General features: G+C 44.5%; 1 protein-coding gene across 21 annotated transcripts in view; it reads left to right on the forward strand.

Moving 5' to 3' along the window:
* The window catches only part of MACF1 (microtubule actin crosslinking factor 1), a 341,804-nt gene extending 322,969 nt beyond the window's left edge, over positions 1 to 18,835 (forward strand). For 7 of the 21 annotated variants that reach the window (XM_067725580.1, XM_067725583.1, XM_067725593.1 and 4 more), the window contains 9 exons: positions 399 to 553; positions 1,442 to 1,516; positions 2,586 to 2,603; positions 5,541 to 5,658; positions 6,476 to 6,544; positions 12,750 to 12,961; positions 13,482 to 13,592; positions 16,129 to 16,258; positions 17,366 to 18,835. In XM_067725580.1, coding sequence (XP_067581681.1) covers positions 399 to 553; positions 1,442 to 1,516; positions 2,586 to 2,603; positions 5,541 to 5,658; positions 6,476 to 6,544; positions 12,750 to 12,961; positions 13,482 to 13,592; positions 16,129 to 16,258; positions 17,366 to 17,622 — 1,145 coding nt within the window. In that variant the 3' untranslated portion in view covers positions 17,623 to 18,835. Of the gene's footprint in view, positions 1 to 398; positions 554 to 1,441; positions 1,535 to 2,585; positions 2,604 to 5,540; positions 5,659 to 6,475; positions 6,545 to 12,749; positions 12,962 to 13,481; positions 13,593 to 16,128; positions 16,259 to 17,365 lie in introns of all 21 variants that reach the window. The other 14 variants (XM_067725590.1, XM_067725596.1, XM_067725598.1 and 11 more) reach the window with 7 other exon arrangements.
* Positions 18,836 to 22,372: the final 3,537 nt, after the last annotated feature.

Consider the following 22,372-nt stretch of genomic DNA (forward strand, 5'->3'; position numbering starts at 1 on the left):
AAGAACCCAAGGCAGTAATCTAAATGTAGAAAAACTTTATCCTATTAATTCCAAATTGTCGCTCTCCTGAAATAATCTATATATCCAACAACAGTGGAGTGGATAAGTAAATTCTGAAGTTTGTTGGTAGGCCTCTGGTTTTAAATTGCATTGGGGAGGGGGGTAGATGAGTCTATAAGCAAAAATGCCAAAAACCTGAGTATGCTCTGCGTAATTTTTTTTTGGTGATTTTTATCTTTATAATATTTTATATTTTCTAAGTTTTCTAAAAGGACTGTGTACTGTTTTCCAGAAAAAAATCAAGACAAATTTTTTTTTAAAGAAGTATTTATACAACCACCAACCAACCAAGTAAGCCCTCTTAGTTAACGTTCCAAAATGTGATTAATTTTCTCCAGAGTTCCCTACTACCAAGTTAGAGATGACTGCTGTTGCTGACATTTTTGACCGCGATGGGGATGGCTACATTGATTACTATGAATTCGTGGCCGCTCTCCATCCCAACAAGGATGCTTATCGACCAACAACTGATGCAGATAAAATTGAAGATGAGGTATGGGAAAGAGTTGTATTTGGAGTACATTTTTGACCATAGGTTACTACTGTCCTGAATTTGGTTGGGTGTAATTGCCGTATCAGCCCTTTAGCGTGTCTGTTGGGAGGTGATTATCTGGAGTTCTTTTTGGGGATCCCCTTTTGGATGGTGTTGCCCCAGTGGATGTCCGACTCTTGAGCTGTAGCTCAGTCTCAATGAATTGTTACCTAAGTGAGTCACCTCTGTGTGGTGCTCTGCAGCTTGCAGAGAACCTCTCCAGGGCACCATGTTGCTTAGAACAGACTCATCTCTCAGTCCTGAGATCCTACCTCCGGATGCAGGAGAGCGTCTTCATGTGTAGCATTTAAGGGGTGATACATAAAAGTAATGTTTAAGATGATGTGTACCCACCAAACTTTCTGCCTAATTAAGAACTGTATCACACTGAAAATTGTATCACACCAAAAAGTGTGAATTCATTGGTAGCACATCCTGGGATGGGAGAGGCAGTGGGCCTGGTCTTGGAGAGTGGCTTGGAGCACCCCAGGACTGACTTCCAGGGAATTTGGGCTCCTAGGTTGACATTTAAATCAGCTCATAGTTTGCTTTATTAGTCAGTTAATATTGATGCGTGCGTATTAGCACATTTGAGGAAATTTTGAAGCAGGATGGAAGAATGTGTTGTTGTATCATTACTGGGGAATTTCTTTCATACTCAGCGTCTGAGTATCCCAGTTAGTGAGACTCACAATAGAAGATAAACACATGTGTCAAAAGCCTGAGGTGCCTAAAAAGTATGTAATGAAGAGCTTCTCTGATGACATATAAAAACCTTTGTTTCTCTGCAGAGGAAGTCTTGCTTTACCCTTCACACTTTTCTCTTTTTCTGTTGTTCACAACCAATAGGTCACAAGACAAGTGGCTCAGTGTAAATGTGCAAAAAGGTTTCAGGTGGAGCAGATTGGAGAGAATAAATACCGGGTAAGAAAGAGAAAACCAGTCCTTTGTGGTGGTCATTCCTGCTGTGTGGCCCTTACAGGTGAAAGCAGCCTGACACACAGCAGATGGCTGATCCCACCTTCCCGTCACCGATGCTTGGAGTACCAAAGCCAGTGGAGACTTGCAATGCGATCAGTCTGTGGCCCTCACCTCTGTAGGTGCCAATTATCAGGTGTCCTGTGAGCTGAGCTTTAGTGCCCCACATAGTTGCATCTGGAAAATAGTGCCGTATGTAGCCAGCAGTAGCTTGTATGGGATCCAACATAGGAGACATTTCAGAGCCCTCTCTTCACTGCCAAACAGGTCTTTGAGGAAATGGAGGCACCTTTATCATAAGATAAGGAAACAATTATCTAATGACTGACCATTGCCCCCAGAGAGCTGGTCATTGTGAGCCCAAGTGGCTCGCAGGCTCAGAAAGGGCTGGAGAAGCTCTGTCCAGGCCCCACAGGACGCTCAGCCTGCTCAGTAGTCTTCCCTGGAAAGCTGTGCCGAGCGAGGCCATAACTGAGTGAACTGTGCTGTGTTTTAGCTTCTTTGGGGACCAGGGTGGGGCACAGAAGGGATCTATGACAGGACCCCTAAAATGTATCCAGCAGTTTGTCAGGGTTCTCTACAGTCCTAAGGAAGATCTAGGATTGTCAGAGAGGATTTAGATGGCCAGATAGCATAGTTACATGCACCCAGTTAGAAACAGGAAAATGAGGTTCCATTAGCACGTCACAACTGTCTTCAAGGTCCAGCAGAGTCACACTGTGCTGCTCTGAGCCAGGGGGTGGAGTGTTGGGTGACTCTGCCTTGGATCCAGCCCAGGGTTTTGAGTTAATAAGGCTCCAAGCAATCTTATAATGGTTTTATTTCTTTTTTTTTAATTACCTGTGAGAGAAATGAGTTAACAAAGAATATGGTCAGTATGTGTGGTTCTGCATGGAGCTGGTAATATGATTACGTGATTTTCATTCCTTAGTGTTAATTTGACAAAACGTTCTTTTCTCTCTCTTTTTTTTTTTTTTCTTCCTTTTCCTCCATCCTTAACTCTTACTGTCTGTAGTTCTTCCTCGGCAATCAGGTACAGTGTGCCTTGCAAATGTTATTTTTGGTGGAAATGGTCTGTGTGGCTAATGCTGCCTGTTCTTTGCTGTGGGGAGAGGACGTAATCTGAAGCATGCCTGGGTCATGTCTGGTAGTCTTACCAAGTGGAGAAACTGATAGCAGGGCTAGTATTGTAAAGCTGTCTCGGAAGCAAAAGGATATAAGTATATATAATTTTCCATTTAAAATTAGATTGGCTGACGACGATATTTTGGTGGGCTGAGTTAAAAGTAGTATGGTTCTGGGGAAGTTAAAGCTATGGTATCAATCCATCCCACTTCTAAAAAAGAGCCCAGTCTTGTCAGAATACCAGACAGCACAGTTCTGATTTACACCCAAGTCTTTTGACCGTTAACACAAATTTTATAATGCACACTAAGTCAGAAAAGTCTTAGGGTATTTAAGATACTGTGTTTAAATACCTTACTAAAATTTTAGTTACCTGTGCTTACGTTACATTTTATAATCATAAGGGATGTGAGAAGGAGTGTGGAACTCATACTTGGCTTGTAGCCTGACGTTTGCCGATTATGGCCAGCCAGCATAATCTAATGGGATCAAATTAGACTTGCAAAGATTGAATGCTTTTGACTCCACTTGGTAACTCTAACCTTTTAGATCTCTTTGAGGGCTCTGGGGTCCTATGTCTTAAAGTGGAAGGAAGTTGCATGGGTAAAATTCGTCTTGTGATATGAAATCAGAAACACTAATAGTTGATTTGAAGCCTTCACTCAAAGTTCCAGGCACTGCTTTAACCACCAACTACAGTAACATTCTGGGCCAGTGGGAAGAACGAAGGATGGAAAGAAACTAAAGACAAGAACAGTCAAACTGGCTTTAAATAAGTCATTGCGTAAGAGTGCCAAGTAGTACCTAAAGGTTGTACCTGTTTGCTAATGACTGCATGTGGGTACCAGGGGCCCCTTTGAAGTGGCACCGATGTCCTCCTCTACTCCACTGACCAGCAGAGGGTCAGAGGGTTAGTTCCAATGTTTGGAACAGAATTATGAAGTTTCACTTTATACACGAGGCACCTGAGGCCTTAAGGACCACTGTGCCAACAGTCACACAGCAAATGTTAGAGCAGTGACGCAGAGAAGGAAGCAGAGCTTACTGTTGTTGCCTCTAAGACTGTTAGGAGGTTTTTGCCTCACTGGCAACCCCTCTCTGCCAGATTCCTGCAGGTCCCTGTTTTTAGAGCTGCTATAACTCCTTCCACATTCATCTCTCTGGCCTCCCCCAGACACTTTGGCCCCCGGCTTGGGTCAAACCTCCTTTTCCCTATAGCTCAGTAAAAGCAAGTTAGAATATTTCAGAGAGAGCTTTAGTAAGAAATTAAGGGGGAAACAAGAATGAAATCAGTGTAGTTAATTCTAAAGGTTGACAAATAAATTACAGGGCACAGTAATGTAAGAATAAAGTACAGCTTGGGGTTCCTTCCTGATTCCCTCTGGAGGACACATTGGCCCTTATTTCCTTCTTCCCCTCTCTTATCCAGAGAGGACCCCAAACAGTGACTCGGGCTGGCACTGCCCTTGGGTCTGGTGGAATCCTCAGTTCCTCCCAAGGGGCCTCCCCGTTCCCACGCATGGGGCCAGTGTCTGAGGGCAGCTTCCTTCCCGGGACAGGACCTTTATTCCCTCATGTTTCTGGGTCCCGACTTCAGTGCTCTTTACACTACACCATGCTGTGGCTGCAGTCACTTTGTATGAAAACCTAAAACCTGCATGAGATGAAAGATGTAGGACCATTTTTATTTTCAAAGAAAAGGGCTTGGGTGGGGGATGATATTTTTTTCAATCACCTTGCCTGTATAAACAGTGAGCTTGAATCAGTGCAAAGTAATACAGAGAATTACCACAGAAATATTAATTTTGAGGGGGGTTGGTTACGGGTCCTTAACCAACATCCTTAAACATCCTTTCTGGCATTTTTAATTTTTGTGCCTTCTTTCAAAGTTATGGTTCTCCTCTACAACTTTGAAAATCCTAATTAAGTGATTAAATTACCCCCCTCAACATTCTCCTTAAATTAAACAATTTTAGGAATTCCATTTCTCCAACCATATGTTTGATTTTTGTTTTGAGATCTCAGCATGATTCTCTTTTGTTACCTCTTAACTTTTATTTTGGTAAGAGGATAATTTATGCAGTGGGAAACTCCAGATGTTGATAGGGCTGGGAAGTAGGAATATTTGGCAAGAAAAAAAGGAAAAATAAATATCAGAAAATCATGCTTGTTTTAACATCCCAAAATGATTGTTGAAAACTACTTACAATCAGCATGGTAGATATAAATTTTAATTTCTTCAACTAAATTTTAGTATAAACACTAATCATTTGTTCAGCTGAAGAAAATTTTCTGCTGGTGACAACACAATTAGAGAATACTTAGGGGTTTATTTCTGAAAATGATGTGGAAAATCAAATTTCTTTCTAAGCTTGTAATAATGGTGATGCTTTGCAAGGTTTTCCTTGAGATTTGAAATATGATTTGCTGTTCTCCATTTAACTTTTGAGCACACTGTATTCAGAAGCTGACATCCACCTTAGAGCTACCTTTTCTTTTATGGAAACAAGCTAGCTTAACAAAGAATTGTATCATTGGATTTAAATTTGGGCAGAATCTTTAAAGGAATCAAAGGGAGCTAATGCCTTGTCTGTCCTCCTTCCTCCCCTCTGGAGCAAGGTCGCAACCATCAACAGTTAACTTTATCCGAACAGAAAGTACGTCAAAATAATGACCTTTAGCTTTTCCATATTTTAAGTTTTTTGGGAAAAATGCAAAATAGTGAGAAGTAAAATTGCCCCCAAACTGTGAAATTGTCATTCTATCTGAATACAGTCTGCTTAGGGAAGAAAGTCTAGCCCTGCTCTCGGGCGCCTTCGCTCACCGTTTCCCCTTGGCCCTGCAGTTTGGGGACTCCCAGCAGCTGCGGCTGGTCCGCATCCTGCGCAGCACAGTGATGGTCCGCGTTGGGGGAGGATGGATGGCCCTGGATGAATTCCTAGTGAAAAATGACCCCTGCCGAGGTAAGAAGCCGTTCTGAGCTCGTGTTATTTGTTAGCTACGCCCTCGCCGCTGATCTTTCATGATTCCACAGGGTGTTGGTGGTGGGGTCTGTTTGTTGATTCTGTTGTTAAGCTGCCAGGTGTCATCCCACTAGCACAGATTGGGACTCGGGTGCAGGGCAGACCAGGGAGAGAGAGCAGGAGGGTTTGATGCTGTCAGGGGAGACGGGTTTCCAGGGACACACTAACGAGAATTGGGAATTTATTGATGTCATCAAATGTTTCTGTGTGAGGGGTTAAATTAACCCCAGCCTAGAAAGAAGCCCTGTCGGTTCCCTGTTAGTGCTGCAGATGACTTTGCCTGTAATTCCCGTGTCTGAAACTCAGAGAGGGTATCGGGCCCCTCCTAGGCAGGGGAGGGCTGGGAGCTCCCTTAACCAGGGAGGGGAATAGAGAACACCTAGCAGTGAGCCTGGGCACTGCATTGTGAGGCATATGGTCACCTAAGTAAGTCCATGGGGTCTCAGTCTGCTTCAACCTAAAAAGGCCCAAAGGCCAAAGAGAATGGTCTACTCTTTTAGCCCAAAGGCCAAAGATAACAGTCAACTCAATGTGAGTGATGGCATCTGCAGCTAGAGGCGTGTGAGGGCCGCAGCAAGCGGGGGATGATCAGATTCCAGTTGCTACATCCCATTCAACTGCTCCTTTCCTTTCTCCTGTTAGCCAAGCTGCATGTGGGTACACAGGAGGCTCCCCCACTGTCTGCCAGTTTGTCTTTCTTGACCAGTTTCTGCGTTTCCTGCTCTGTTTCTTTGTGTTTATATATTTTTTATTCTAGTTCACCATCCTGGGAGTAAAATAAAGCGCTCTGATTCCAGCTCTTCGATTTCCAGTCAGTCTCCCATAGGTTGGCTTTTAAGCTTTGTCCCTCTTACCCACATCCCAGCCCGTTGAGAATGGCTTTGCTTTTTAAACTGTAGCGTCTCTTGGCTCTGTGGTATCTGCTGCCTTTATGAATGCTTTGAAATAGCCAAACCATAGCTTTTCTAACTATTATAAGTTGACAAAACAAAATATGCCTGTTGAGACAGTACCCGTGGAATTTGTTCTGAGTTTCTGTTTATTTAACAAATACTTATAGCTTTATATACCACACACTGTTTATTATAAGACCTTACAAATAATAATAACACATTTACACCTCTAGGAGGTGTAGCTACTATTATTATCTCCATTTTATAGAATAGGAAATTGAAGCATAGGAAAGGTACATAACTTGCCCGAGGAGAGGTGGCTAATGGCGGAGACAGGATTCACATCCAACACCGTCTGGCTCCTGACCTCCATGCTGTGTCTCAGATGCTAACATACCCACCACCACCCTTTTTTTTTTTTTTTTTAAATTTTATTTATTTATTTATGGCTGTGTTGGCTCTTCGTTTCCGTGCGAGGGCTTTCTCTAGTTGCGGCAAGTGGGGGCCACTCCTCATCGCGGTGCGCGGGCCTCTCACTATCGCGGCCTCTCCCGTTGCGGAGCACAGGCTCCAGACGCGCAGGCTCAGTAATTGTGGCTCACGGGGCTAGTTGCTCCGCGGCATGTGGGATCTTCCCAGACCAGGGCTCGAACCCGTGTCCCCTGCATTGGCAGGCAGATTCCCAACCACTGCGCCACCAGGGAAGCCCCACCACCCTTTTTTACATGTGTTTTACTGGTTCCAACTACGTAATTAAGTTAGTAAGACTTACTTATAAGCTGAGCAGAAATGTTTACAATACTGTTATGTCACTTCTTTGGAAGTGATTTATAGTCAGAATCTGAAGCATTTGAAGCTAAAGGTTCTCACATGAATTCAGATACGCTTATGAATTAGTTCCTCTTAACTCATTCTGCATTTACTCCAATAAACCAGAGTAATAATAGAGTAATAATTTTCGTTAGGATTTCCTTTTTATAAAGTAGTTAGTCTTAAAAACACCTATTCTGATAAAAACTAGAGCGGGTTTAAATTAGTTTTAGAACTTAATTATATTGCAAACCAATTTCTTTGATATAAAAGTACCCTCTGATTGTTTTAAATGAGGAGCTATATATATATATCTCTCTTTTTAACCTTAACTCAGTAAAACAACATTATTCCTTTCCAAGTCTATTAATAAGGTTTTATTTTTCATGCTGTGTGTGATTGAACTAAACAAAAGAGATACTGCATGTGACATTTTGGAATCTTTGACTGCCTGTTTGCTGCCTGCTGTACTTGCTCTCTTTACGATAACATTGTGCTGCTGGCCAAGGAGAACACTGCTTGCTTTTTCCTTATCTTGTTAGCTAGACATTGGAACCCCAAGGAGATTTGGGAGGGCCATCTAGGAGCTATTTTCTATGGAACATAGTAGCCTTTTTCAGCATCCCTTGGAGCAAACAAGGTAAGGCTTTCCCCTGTGCCTTTCCAGGAATGCCCTCATCCCAATTCCATTGACTACAGGGTCAAGAACTCCCAGCAGTCTTAGATATCATACTCCTTAGATATCATAATCCCTCATAATACTAGTGAGGGACAGGATGAGCTACATCTAAGCAAATAAAAAATTGTGCTACGAGGGGAACACTTAAAGGCCCAGGTGGATGTAATACATGACTTAGAAGGGCATGAACATCACAAAGAGAAAAGTTCCTTGAAGCTACCTAGGGTTCTGTGAGGATTACTGTGGCTTACAGAAGCACCACTTGGGGTGGATTTTTTTTTATTCATTTGGGTTGCATTTCCTTGGCTTTCTGCACCATAGAGAATGTTATTCTGAGGACAGTACCAAATGTACGACGGGGTTATAATACCAGTGTTGCACAATCGTGTTATCTGCCTTTACACAGTTGTTTAAGAAGATGAAAGTTGTCTCAGACTGCACGTTGCTTTAGCCAAGTGTAAAAGGTAAAAGTATTCAACTAGGTAGGTTCCTGGTACTGCCAGAATTGGGGATTTCACTTTCTGAACTGAGCCACGGCAAAGGAAATCATGATGTTTGGATGGAGGTAAAACAACGTCCCTGCCTAGTGAATCGGCACACATTTACCCGAGGGTTCCGGGAATGTTTCTGAGCATTAGGCAGATTAATTCCCCAAATTTTACTGAAAATCTAGAAAAACTTTATGAAGATTTAAAAGACACAATTTGGCTTAGAACTGATTTTTTTTATTATTATGGTAAAATACACATAACATAAAAACTTACCATCCTGACCATTTTTAAGTGTACAGGTCAGTAGCATTACGTACATTCACACTGTTGTGCTACCATCACAATCACCCATCCACAAAACTCTTCATCTTGTTATACTGAAACTCTACCCATTAAACAATAGAACTGAATTTTAACTAACAAGCCTGTTCCAGCCAACATCGGTAGTCAGTCTCTTAGAAAATGGTGGTCTCTCTGGTGGTTGAAAAACTGAACTTGAAATGGCTGTCTTTGGGGTCTGGACCCCAAAATGTGATATTCAAAAAACCAAAAAATCATGGTCAAATGCGTTTGGAAAACACTGAGTTAAAACTAAACAGGTTTCTTTGCTGCAGGACTTCTCAGAGCTTATAAAATGCTGATTGATTGCATTAGGGAGAGAAATGTAGAATCCAGTGTTTACGAAACTCCTCTTCATAGGAAACCCCTCAAAAACCTCAGTTTGGGAAATTCTGCTGTAAGCAGTGAAAGACCATGGAAAGATTTGGAGCTGTTTAGAGAGATCAGGTTTTTATTTAGAAATTCAGTGTGGGGATTGAGGAGTGAGGGAGGGATGACTTTAAGATGAGAAACAAGGAGACCATTTGGAAGCCTGTTACCGTGGTCCAGGGTGGAGGAGATACTCCATGAACCATGTAATTGTAAGGGGTACAGGAAGGGCTTAGGGATTCAAGAGGCATTAGAAGGTGGAATCAATAGTAGACTGAACTGCCATCAGGAGGGAGGGACCTACGTCAACAACCAGGTTTCAGGCTTCAGTCGTGTCTAATCAGTTGGGTGTAAGTCTCTGGCATCCAGGAGAGGTCTATGCTGGGGATGTATTTGAGAGTTAGGCAGGACCGTATGATGGTGCTGAAGTCTCAGATGCATGAACTCATCACCAGGTCAAAAGTCTAAGAGGGAGAACAGGACTGTGGATGGAACCAGGGGAACATCGGCGTTTAAGAAGTGGGTGGGATGGAGTAGTTGGGAGAAGGGGGAGAGGCAGGAGAGCGGGGGCCCTGGAAGCCGAGGGAGGAGAGTGTTTCAAGAACAAAATAGTAACTCCCCCGAGTGCAAATGACAACAGCAGAGAGGTGTTTTTACCTGTCAAATTATCAGGGTTTTTACCTGACACATATGTGTACACACACTCTCTTTTAATACAGAGAGCATTGGCTGGAGTGAAGTAAATTGAATATATTCATACATTATTTTTGAGAGTGTACATTGGTATAAAATTTTGTAGGTCAGTTGACAAGTATCAAAAACCTTAAGTGTGCATCCTTTCTCCCCAGCAGATCCACTTGTAGAAATTTATCCTAAGGAAGTCATCATGGGTGGGCACAAAAACTTTTTACAAGTAGTTTGTCACAGCGTTGTGTACAGTGTTTTAAAAATTGTGAACAAAATACAAGGTTGGTGAAATAAATTATGTCGATATGATGAAACAATACTTTGCAGCTAGCTGAAGTTATGCAAGTTATTCCTCAGGCATGGAGGAATGTTTCTGATATTTTTGTATCTTTTATATATATATATACACACACACATATACACACACCGTTGTGCAAAGGAATAAAGACACCAACGTTTTAATAGTGCTGTCCCCTAAGATTAAGCAATTTTTATTCTTTGTACTTTTCTGTAGATCTCAACCTTTCTACAGTCTAAAAGCATCCCCCTGAGGCAGAAGTTGTCCGTAACCTTTGCCAGTGGTTACAGTAGTGTGGTGGGGAAGGAAGGCGGAGTGGGATGAGCTGGCGTAGATGAATGCAAGGAGCTGGGCCGGGCAGAAGGCAGCTCAGGTGGAAGACCTTGGTTCTGGTCCCAGTTCCGCCACAGCGTTCCTTGACCTCAGCCTCTGAATGCTTCAGTTCCTTTGTGACATGGGGATGCTGACTGGTCGCTGATAACAGTCAAGTGCAGTATTACACGTGATCACACTCTGTAAACTGTACAGTGCATGGAGAACCTGTTATTATCGTTACACTTAAGATGTCATTGCCCTCATCTGCAATGCCATTTCAGAGTCTTCCTCTTGTGTCACTGTGTTGTTTTCTGGGAGGGTGGGCTCAGTGAACTGTTAAATCTCTACTAGGTTTAAACCACATGTCTGAAGTTCTTTATGGCTTAGGGCCATAAACAGTTCTTCTGGGGTCCAAGTCCTCAGCTGAGTAACGATTTCCATTTGTCCCTGTTAACTCAGTGCTTGTTGTGTGTCCACCCTTGTGCTTGGCCCTTTAGCAAACATAAGATAAATAAGTGTTTAGCGATGTGGAATCTTACTGAAGTACCTAGGTTAGCGCTGAAGGAAATTCCCTTTGAGAACTGGACACTGAGGAAAGTGCTGGAGTTTGGAAAATGGATGAGTAACCTGGTTGGTTAGAGTAGGGAACAGAGGGCCAAGGAATGAACCTTGAAGGGCATGTTCTGTTGGAGCCTAAGAAGGGAGGAGACAGCTTAGCATTCCAGGGACCAAAAATCCTAGACTGTCCAGACAAGAAGGACTCTTGGACATCAGTGAGCCTGACTGATCACCTCTAGTGAGCCTGAGGAAACGGAGGCCCAGAGTGGGAAGGATCCCAGTTGGGGGCAGAGCCTGGACTGTAATTCAGGGGTTTTGATAATGCAAGTTAGTCCTTTTAACTTCATACTTTGATATGTTACGTCAACTGAGTATATTGAAAAGAATTTTGATTTGATTTAGGAATTTAGAACCTCTCTGCTTGGACACTCATGCAACCTGATTTAAAATCCGATTCTACCAAGATTCCTCAAATTTCTTGAGGACATGTGGAGTTGGGCAGGAGAGGGTAGGCACAATTACCTGAAATTTTCTAAACTTGTAGTTTCTGGCCAAAGTAAAAAATCTAATAGAGGAAAGAAAGACAAATACTTTGTTTCTAATGGTTCCCTTTTCCCAGGCTTTACCAGCAGTCCTGTTTGTTTAGATCTATCTAGTACATCCTAAAAAGTGAGCGGCTTGGGGATGAATGAGCAGACAAGGTGATTGCAGAATAGCACCTTTCAGTGAGGAATAATCTAAGAACACATTCCAGAGGAATTATTTCTTCTAAATTCATAACGTCTTTCACATTTAATGTTTGTGTTGGCTGTACTTGGTATCTTCTGACCGAATCCAGATTTTGGGTTCTGGTCTGATGGCTCCAGGAAGCCCCAGGACAGCACTGTTGGCCTTCAGTGGTGTTTCCAGACTCTCCAGCTGGATGTCCCTCTCCCACTGCAGGTGTGCCTTCAGCTTCTCATTGCTTTCAGCTTTTGACTTAACGGTTTCTCACTGGCAAGTTTTGTGCATGGTCTTGATCTCTCTCCTCCCACATGTTTACTTCTTAATGATTCAGTCCAGATCTTTTTACTGTCCTGAGTTCCTGGACCCCTTTCTTTAATAATATTATCGACTGAATTCAAATAGAAGAGTCTAGGTGACGTCAATTTCAATGATCTGTTTTTCTCTACTATTTCATTACCGTATATCCTGCAACAGTTGAGCAAAAAGTACACATGTACTATGAGAGAGAAAAGAGGGGTTTTGATTTAACCTCAGAGGTTTGTGAACTGCTTCATCTGCTTTCTCTTGACCCCAGGGGACAGTGGCAAGGCCAGGTCGTGACCACAGCATGGGATGGTGCTTTGTACACCGACTCCTTTATTACAGCAAACCAAGGGGCTTATTAGTTAGTGTGTCTGCTGTGGGTAAGAATCATGACAAGGCTGATAAATCATGAATTTATCCCTATTCTAAAAGAATCCACAGACGGTACTAAACCTATAAATTATATAACTGTTATCATGGGGTCAAGCATCTGTATGACCATCAAAGATATTTTTTTTTCAAGGTTAACTGTTATTGTATGTGTGTGTTTATTCCCTTTTTAGCACGAGGTAGAACTAACATCGAACTTAGAGAGAAATTCATCCTACCTGAGGGGGCATCCCAGGGAATGACCCCTTTCCGATCACGGGGCCGAAGGTCCAAACCATCTTCCCGGGCAGCCTCCCCTACCCGCTCCAGCTCAAGTGCTAGTCAGAGTAACCACAGCTGTACGTCCATGCCGTCTTCTCCAGCCACCCCAGCCAGTGGCACCAAGGTACGTACAAGCTGCAGTGTGACCTCCTTCCCCGCTCCCAGCTTTGCGGATGTCCATTGTTCAGTGTAGCCCCCGAAAGACCCCAGTGAGGAGAGGCACTTGAAGACATGCAGACCAGGCTGGCCAGGCCCTAGTGGTACACAGATCCGGACCTTTAACATGACTGAAGAGGACATTATTAAATAGGAACTCGGGTTGTTAAGTCCAAAGCGCTTCTTTCCACATATTCCCATTTTGAGTTTGAGCCCATCTAGTTACTAATCTTGAAAATCCAGGCACTATCTGTGCTGCTGGAGCTAACAGAGAAGTTTGTTGTTACGACGGGTGATGGATGAAGAATGCTGTTGCCTTTCTGCCTGGTCCCTTTCATCCTGTTGGACTGATGTGCATTTTATTTTGTCTTCTATTTCTTTAAAATTTAGTGTCTTCTATTTATTTATTTTTTTATGTTCCCAATTTGCTCCCTTTCTGTTCCATTTTCAATTATTCCCGTCCTTCCCTTTGGATTTCCGTTTCACAGACTTCACTTCAGTTCTCTCGCTGTTATGACAAACCCTGGTTGGTAAACAGTAAAGCTGGCACCCCTGTCAGGGACAGCCACTATCCTGACCTCCAGCTGCCCAGCCCCGAGGTAGAGTATGGCTTTGCTAAGGACACATTCAAGACCAGGCCCTCGCTCATGCCGAGGACTTGACCAGCTCTTCTTCCTGACACGAGTCCGTGCTCTTTTCCATCTCTGTGGTGCTTGCTCTCACAGCTGATTCATCTCGTCCAGTGTTTTTCAGGGGTTTCTAACTCGGATTCACCAAAATTGGAGATAAATAAGAGATGCCTAAGACTGAATTGTTTAACAACTTCCTAACAGTCTTTAGAATGATATTTGCTCAGGGTGAGAAACAATGGTCATTTGTGGTGATTTGTTGATTGATGTTGTTTATAATCAGGCCTCTTGGAGCCTCCAAACGTCATATCTGACACAGACGAGTTACGAACACTTGAAATTCAACGACGGTGCATGTTCAACAGTGTTCTATCTTTGCTTAGGACAGAAGAGTGGCTGGTGCCCCCGCCCCCCGCCCGAGCCACATCCCCGGGATGGTGGTATCGCCACAGTGGTCCGGGTGTGGGTGCCGTCTCCTTCAGCCACACACAGTATCAGTGAACACTGCTCTGAGGCTCAGGTTTTAGCTTCGAATTCCTTGGCCTAGGCACTTGGGTTTCTATAGCCTTGATTTGAATACATATGCCAGCAATGAAGCATGTTCAAGTACAGTCATTAAAATGCCCAAGTACTGTTGGAAGAGCAGTGTTTCAGAAATAAAATGTGGACTACAGGCTTGTGTGATAGCACTACAATTTGCATTCTAGCTCCTGCTGGGAAACATTGGGTTCTTGTGCCGCAAAAGGTAGCGTTGCCTTTAGTCATGTAAAGCTTCAGCCAATAAACGCAGGAGGTACAAGAAGCCAATGCCCAGGAATGGACTTGCTGCTTTGGGATTCATCCCACTCCAAGCTAAAACTCCAATTCAGAAATACATCTGGCTTAGAACATGATCTGGGGACCCACTGACACTAAAACCCCACAACTCAACCTGCTTATCCTGCTTTTCTTCTCCTTAAATGGCTCCAGTTTCATGAAAGTCTCAAAAGTTCTAAAATTTTTAATGTTTTAATTATGAAGTGCCAATTCTCATGGGATTCTGATGGATCAGCATTTTTGTTTCATCTTAAGGTTTTACCTTTGGTTTCATTTCATTTCGAGGTTTCATCTTTCCTTACCCACTGGTGTTCTGCAGGCTGTGTCCTGACGCGGACGCCCAGCCCGGCATCTCTGGCGCCACGTCTTCCCAGCAGCAGTAGCTTCTGAAACTGGTGCTCTTCCTCCTGTGTGGGCCAGGAGGGTTTGTGCTGGAATGTTAATCCCTCTCTGTCGCTTTTGCTCTTTCTTTATAAATTGAAGATATAAGAAACACCATGCAATGGGTTGCTTTACTCTTCTCTTTGTATAAACATCTTAAAAGTCCTGGAAAACAATTTACACGATTGATTTCAAAGAAAAATTGGAATAGCATGCTGTGGCATGAGTGATACTTAAAACAGATTTAAAATATTCTTTCTCCAAATTAAATCTTTAAAAAAAAATACACTGAAATGGGAAATGGAGCTCCTATCAGCAGCAGTAATGATTATGTACATCTATCCAGCTCTTCTCCAGTTTAGGAAGTGCTTCCACACATGACTTATTCACTCAACAAGTTTTTATTGAGCCCCTCGTCTGTGCCAGACGTGGTATTAGGTGCCAAGGGTGTGACAGGGAACAAAACAAAGTCCCTGCTTTTGTGGAGTTTCTGCTTTAATACAAGAGAGTCAGGCAACAAACAGGGAATTTTCCTGGGCTGTTACAGGAGGAACAGCCAGGAGGCCAGTTGCAACGGTGGACTGAACGAGAGGGAATGTGGTAGGAATGAGGTCTCAGAGGCAGGACCCTTCTCTGGTTTCCACTGGGAGAAGTGAAGGCACAGATGCCAATTTAGATAAGCCAAGAGCCCAGACCCAAGCTCAGTTCTTCTGGCCCCTTGTTCAGAGCCTTGTTCCTGATATCACAGCCCCACTCATGTGTGCTTCTCCTAATCACTTATTTGATCAAGTCAAGTAATTTAATCTGCATTCTGCCAGTGCGAAAATAGATCTTTACTTGACTGAAGTTACTGCATCTATCTAGTAGGGATTGGAGTAATTTTTGGATCTCCATGTTAAATATTTGGGGTTAGAACTCATATGTCACATTTCTAACCCCAAAACTTTGATACTTGGGAGTATTTGGATTTTTTTCCTTTACTCATTTACCATGTTTCTGTTTGTTATAACTACTATAATCTTACCATTTGAGGATCTTTTTTTTTTTTTTTAGTAGAAATTTGTCGGTAAGGTAAAAGGTATTGGAAGACATTTTAAAACTTTTAATTGGGACATGAAGCCTTTATTTTGGGAATCTTCAAAATACATGACCTAGGACACTTTCAAAATAAATCTTTGTTTTCCTGGACTTTTAATTGGCTTTTCAATTGATTAGTCATAAGGAGGGCTTAAGTAGACCTTTCAAAGTGGAATTTCTACCAAAGATTACACCAAGTAAATATGACCTTTTTATTTTTATTTTTTTTAAGATTATTCCGTCAACAGGCAGCAAGTTGAAACGACCAACACCAACTTTTCATTCGAGTCGAACATCGCTTGCTGGCGATACTAGCAATAGTTCTTCCCCAGCCTCCACAGGTGCCAAAACTAATCGGGCAGGTAAGTACCTGCCCCAGCACTTCTGCATCAGGATGAGGGTGAGGGGAGTGGCCAGGCTAGGAATTTGGAAACAGCAGCCTCTCAGCAATGCTTCACTGCTCCCCAAGGAGCAAATAATGAGAGTAGCACTGAGGTGTGATGCTGAAAGACAGCCCTGCAGATATCCTGCCGACCTTGACTTCTTCTCCTGTCAGTACAAGTAGCTCGAACCTTGCCTTCTGACAGCAGATGCTCTCACAGCCAAAGCCAGACCACCTGTTCTCGATCAGAAATGATAGTATTTGAAAGTAGGAGAAAAGGGCCTCCTGCAGCGGGGCCTTCCTCAGAAGCCCGTGCAGTATGGGACCTGGCAGGTTGCTAGTAATTTTTCCAACACCCCATATTTATTATCGCTGCCGGGAGCTGAGGAAGTCAGGGAAGGATTACATCTGCTCACCTGTTGATGTTCCTTTTGGGAGCCATTTCCTGCTCTCTGTTTGCCATCCCTTCGCCCCCATTCTCAGTCTGCCCATGCAACTACCAGGCGCTCTCCTCTGTGCCGAGGCCATGGGACAGCCCTGCTCGACTCCACCATGGGGCGTGTGAGCTAACAGTGCTGCTGATAGAAGCTGGTTTCTAATTCTCAGGATGCTTCTCAAGTAGAAGCACAAAGCCAGAAAGGGTTTCAGCAACTTCTGTGTAGGTGAGAGGACCGGCGTTCAGAAAGGCTGTGGTTTGCCCAAGGTCACACAGCATATCAGGTGGTATTAGGATCAGAACCCTGGCCTCTTGTGACCACCTAGAGGGGTGGGTTAGGGAGGGTGGGAGGGAGATGCAAGAGGGAGGGGATATGGGGATATATGTACACGTATAGCTGATTCACTTTTTATAGCCGAAACTAACACAACATTGTAAAGCAATTATACTCCAATAAAGATGTTAAAAAAATTAATAAGTAATAGGAGATGCTGTACAGCAGAAGTTAACACAACATTGTAAATCAGCTATACGCTAATAAAAAATTTTAAAAAATAAAAAAAAAGAACCCCGGCCTCTGGTAACTTGTTTCCCCCCGCCCCCTCCAATGCTGTCTCTATTAAAGTCTGTGGCTTTATTCTTAAATTCCAGACCCTAAAAAATCAGCCAGTCGCCCTGGGAGTCGGGCCGGGAGTCGGGCCGGGAGTCGGGCCAGCAGCCGGCGTGGAAGCGATGCCTCTGACTTTGACCTTTTAGAGACGCAGTCTGCTTGTTCAGACACTTCAGAGAGCAGTGCCGCAGGGGGCCAGGGCAGCTCGAGGAGAGGGCTAAACAAGCCTTCCAAAATCCCCACCATGTCTAAGAAGACCACCACTGCCTCCCCCAGGACTCCGGGTCCCAAGCGGTAACACTACACAAGCACCCCCAAGCCTCTGTCCACTTTGAATCCTGCTCCACACATTGGGTGTATATTTATTCTGAATGGGAGAAGTTATATTGTTAAAAGTGTAAAAGAATAATTGTGTTATGAAGCTGCCTTATTTTTTTTCTTTTTGTAAGTTACTATTTTCATGTGAATATTTATGTAGATAAAATTTGCCTCCTGGTAACCCTGTAATGGATGGGGCCCAGAAATGAAATATTTGAGAAAAATAAGCGAAAAGATCAAGATGCAAATGTGTATTAAAATTTTAAAAAGCCTCTAAGTAGGGTTTCTGTGCGGTGCAGGGTTGTAAACCTGCTTTATCTTTTAGGATTATTCCTAAATGCATCTTCTTTATAAACTTGACTTGCTGTCTCAGCAAGATAAATTATATTAAAAAAAAAAAATAAGAATCCTTCAGTGTTTAAGGAACTCTTTTTTTGTAAATCATGGACACCTCAATTAGCAAGAACTGAGGGGAGGGCACTTCTGACTGCTTTTTCCATTGTTTTTAATGTGTAATTTTAGCTGAAGAGAGGGAACCTCATCTAGGTAATGTTTGCACATGATACAGCAAAAGGAGTTCATTGCAATACTGTCTTTGAATACTGTTTCAGTACTAGGTGTTTAAAGGACAAATAGCTGCTAGAATTCAGGGGTAAATATAACTGTTCAGAAAACGTGAGAACATTGGGGTTTTTAAGAGTCCTGGTTTATAACTTCCTATCCAGCCCAGCCACCAATAACTCCTGTGCTCACCGGGACCCAGGCCGTCGGCAAGGGGAGACTCCTTGGTGGCATCATGAATTACAGATTTGTTTATCTGCATTTTTTGCTATTTATTTAAAATGGTCGATCAACTTCCCACAAACTGAGGAATGAATTCCACAAGCCTATTCTGAAAACGTGGACATAAAACACTCGCTCGTCCTTTAAAGGAGTTCACCAGCACACTTGTTAAGAAGTCCCGTTTGCTTCTTCCGTCTTTTCTTTTGTGCGTAATAAAGTTAGCTGACCAAGTGATCATGAAGAGGGGCTGTCTGGGGCTCCTGGTTTTTAGCTGCTGTTCCTCTTCAGCTCCGACCACGTTGCTGTGTGATTATCTCAATTGATTTTAATTGAGGCAGAAACTGAAGCTCTACCAATGAACTGTTTAAAACAAGACACACTTTTGTATTAAAATTGCTTGCAGTAACAAATATTTTGTATTTCCTGCTTTACTTCTGAACCATTACCTTATGTGTAACATGACTCTTTTAGGTACTTCAGTGCATTATTCAGATCCAGATATCTTGATGGATAAATTATGGAGCTCATTAATAGATTTCTTCTTATATATTTTATCCTCATTAATTTTATTTAACAAGGGAACAAAGGATCAGACTGTTGTTATGTAAATCTGTAGGGCTATCTGGCCCACTTACGTGATTAAACAAATAACCAGTATGTAAGAAGATTTTTGTTTTAGAAATCACAGATCCCGGGTTTTGAGAGAATGGGGCCAGATTCTCACAGTATGCTGATATTTCTGGTTAAGTGGTAGAATTTCAGAGGTAGAAACAAAATTGGTCATCAAATCTTACCTCCTTTGTTTTACAGAAGGAGAAACGAATGGGAAAGTGGGTGAGAAGGTCATCTGCCTGAGATCACATAATGAATAAATGGCAGAAGAGGACCTTGAATCTAGTCCTCGGCTCCCTGTCCAAGTCAGGCAGTTCTCTTCCCTCCAGTCCCTGGTTGGCTTTATAATATTTAGAATGGCCAAATATTAACTAATTCTGATGACAGGAATTAGACTAAGAAATAACGAGGGAACTTGAGAGATAAGAGGGGTTGAACGTCAGCCACCTGTGTTCTTCATCATTAGGCCGTACTCCCCTTGTGATAGGGAGTTTGGTGAGATGGACCCATGTTTGCCAAAGCTGTTGGAAGCCAAATACCCAGATTAGAAGGAATGTGCAGCCTGATGGATTCTGAAGGAAGTGCTTACTGTATTCTCCATGGAATTGGTAACTTCAGGCTGCCAGAACTTTGTAGGGTGGCGTTTCCACCCAAATCTGCTTCCCCCTCTCGGCCTTCTGGCTGCAGAAGCATGCTGAAAGGAGCTTGACCTCCATCTTCTCAAAGTCTGGACCGTGGTCACTTGTTTTTCTTACCAAGTCGTTCAGGCTTTCCCTCAGTCTTTGCAACAAAGCTCAGCTAGTGGTGCAATCTGCAGGAAGTGTATTTCCATTCAGTGAACACCTGTGTGCAAGACCATGTGGGAAATATAGGGATGGCAGGAAAGGGGTTAAAACTGCAGTTCTGTGATACAAGTGCTAAATTAGTAATGCAAACTTGGTGTCTGCTAGGATAGAGGAGGGCAGGTTCTGGGGCTTTGAATAACCATAGCTAACATGTATTGAGTGCTTCCTGTGTGCCAGTCACTGTGCTAAGTGCTCTGTGTACATTCTCATGTAATTCCCATCACAGTCCTACAATCGTGAGCCTTACTGACAGATGAGAGACAGCCTGAGAGAGGTTCAGTAACTTGCCCAAGGTCACAGAGTTGCCAGGTGGCTGGGGAAGCCCTTGTTTGACAGAACTTTCTCCCAAGACACCCTCCCCATGTCAGTTCCCATCCAGTTGAGGAGTTCCAGGATTCCACTCACAGATCGCCTGTCCCCACTTCCTCTGCCCATCCAGGCAATTTGCCGGCCCCTCTGTCAGAGCACAACCTCTGTTTTGCCTTCAAAAAGACTGCATGTTCACCTGTCACCCCTGGGGTGACCCTTGGGAGCCACTAGAGGGCAGGGAGCTGGTCAGCTTCATCTCTGGCTCAGGCCACAGCACGGAGCAGCACCACTGGTTTATGGGAATGTGAAGCCATTGTTTAAAGGGCACAGCCATCTTCACTCATCCTAAATTGAGATAAATGACTTCTATGAATCAGACCAGCACTGGGCTGCTTGCAGTCTTGCTGGGAGGCCAGCAGTTTACGATACACAACTGGAGAATTACAGGCTAGATCTGAGACCTCCAGTGATGTATGGGCTCAGGGAATGCAGAAGGATGCCCAGGGATAGTGAAGGGGGCAGGAAATTCAGAGACCCTGACCAGCTCTGACAAGGGAACACCCCCTTGACTCTGCCCCCTGCCTCTGCATGCAGTCACCAAGCGCTGTGGACTTGCCCTCCTAAGAGCCTTCTCCTCTGCCCTCCATTCCTCTAATGATTCTCCATTAGAGGATCATTGTCAACATCCCCTGACCCCTCCCATTACTGTACCTGTCTCCAGCTGTGGGCCCTGACGCCAATCTCCCTCCCTCCAATCCATAGTCCCCTCTGCATCCAGGCTCTGGTCTTTTCTTGAGAACTTTCACTGGCTCATCTGTGGCATTCTCATCCAGCTTCAGCAGCCTGGTGGAGTTTTACCTGTTGAGTAGAAGGAAGACTAGGCATGGACTTAAGTCACCATCAAATGATTGGATTTAAGATTTGATATTTTTTAAGTTTGAAGTGATCTTGGGGAAATGTGAATTTTACTGGACATCATACCTTTATTTTGAAGTTTAATCTTGAACCCACGTTGGGACGCCGTAACCATCTGCTGTCCAGAGCCCCTCACCTGGCCATTTGCCCCCCAGGCTCTCCAGCCTCCACTGAACAGCTCACCTGCATGTGCCCACCTGCTGCAGCCCAGCTCCAGTGTTGTGTGACCTGAGGGAAGTCCCTTAACCCTTGTGTGCCTCAGTCACCTCGTCTGTTAAGTGAGGTGGGGGAGGGGCGGTTAGGTATCCACCCAATGACAACGTGTGAGCACGAAGAAATGGTACAGAACACGGATGGCACATGGACGGTGCTCACTGTCACCTGCCACTGTTATGCTCCTTGGAGTCTCGGCCTTCGCACAAGCTATTTCCTCTGCCTGGAACATTCTCCTCCCACTGACCTTTCCTTCAACCCAACCAATTCCTTCCGGCCTTCAGAGCTCAGTCTAAGTGTCTCTTCCTCTCAGCGCGGCGCCTTAACCATAAACGAATAAATGCGGTGAGAAGGTGCCTAGGGAAGAGCAGGGTGTGCAGAACGGGTCTAGTCAATGGAGGAGTTTCCGTGAGGAGCCTTCTCTCGCAAGCCGCTGAGGGCCGTGACAATTCAGATGCGCAAAGGCTCAGGAAGGGCACCAGAGCTCCTTGACCGGCGGGAGGCGGGAAGCGGGTTCGCGTATCCCGCGCGCACCGGGGTCCGAAGGGCGCCCAGCCAGACCTAGTGGTGGCAGTGCGGCTGCTGGAGCTGCCGGGGCGGCCCGCCGGAGGCGCCAGCCGGGAGCGCGCGGAAGCCAGGCGGGTGGGCGCTCCAGGAGCAGTGACGGAGCCGGCGTCAGGTGTCCGGAAAAGAGCTCCCAAAGGCGCACGCAAGGGGACTGCGGAGAAGGCACCAAGAGGCCGGCGAGGAGCTGCGGTGGCTGGGAACCCGGGCCCGGCTGCTGGCAGAGGGATGCGCCCCACTCTCGGGCCTGCCTGTCACCCGCGGGGCCCCTCTACCTCTAGACCCGACTGAGGCATTTCCGGTCCTGGAGCGACACTCGTGCACCAGGAGGGGCTGCGGGGTCACTCCTCAGGCCGGACCGAGAGTTGGGATGCCACCTGGGCAGGGTGACCAAGGACACGCCCCGCGGGAGGGCAGGGTCCGATCTCCCCGAACCGCTCCGCTACCCTGGGTCCCCAGGCCGAGTCCCCGCGCCCGCCCGACAGCGCG

Source organism: Pseudorca crassidens, chromosome 2 (genome assembly GCF_039906515.1).
Source record: "Pseudorca crassidens isolate mPseCra1 chromosome 2, mPseCra1.hap1, whole genome shotgun sequence".
Lineage (NCBI taxonomy): Eukaryota > Metazoa > Chordata > Mammalia > Artiodactyla > Delphinidae > Pseudorca > Pseudorca crassidens.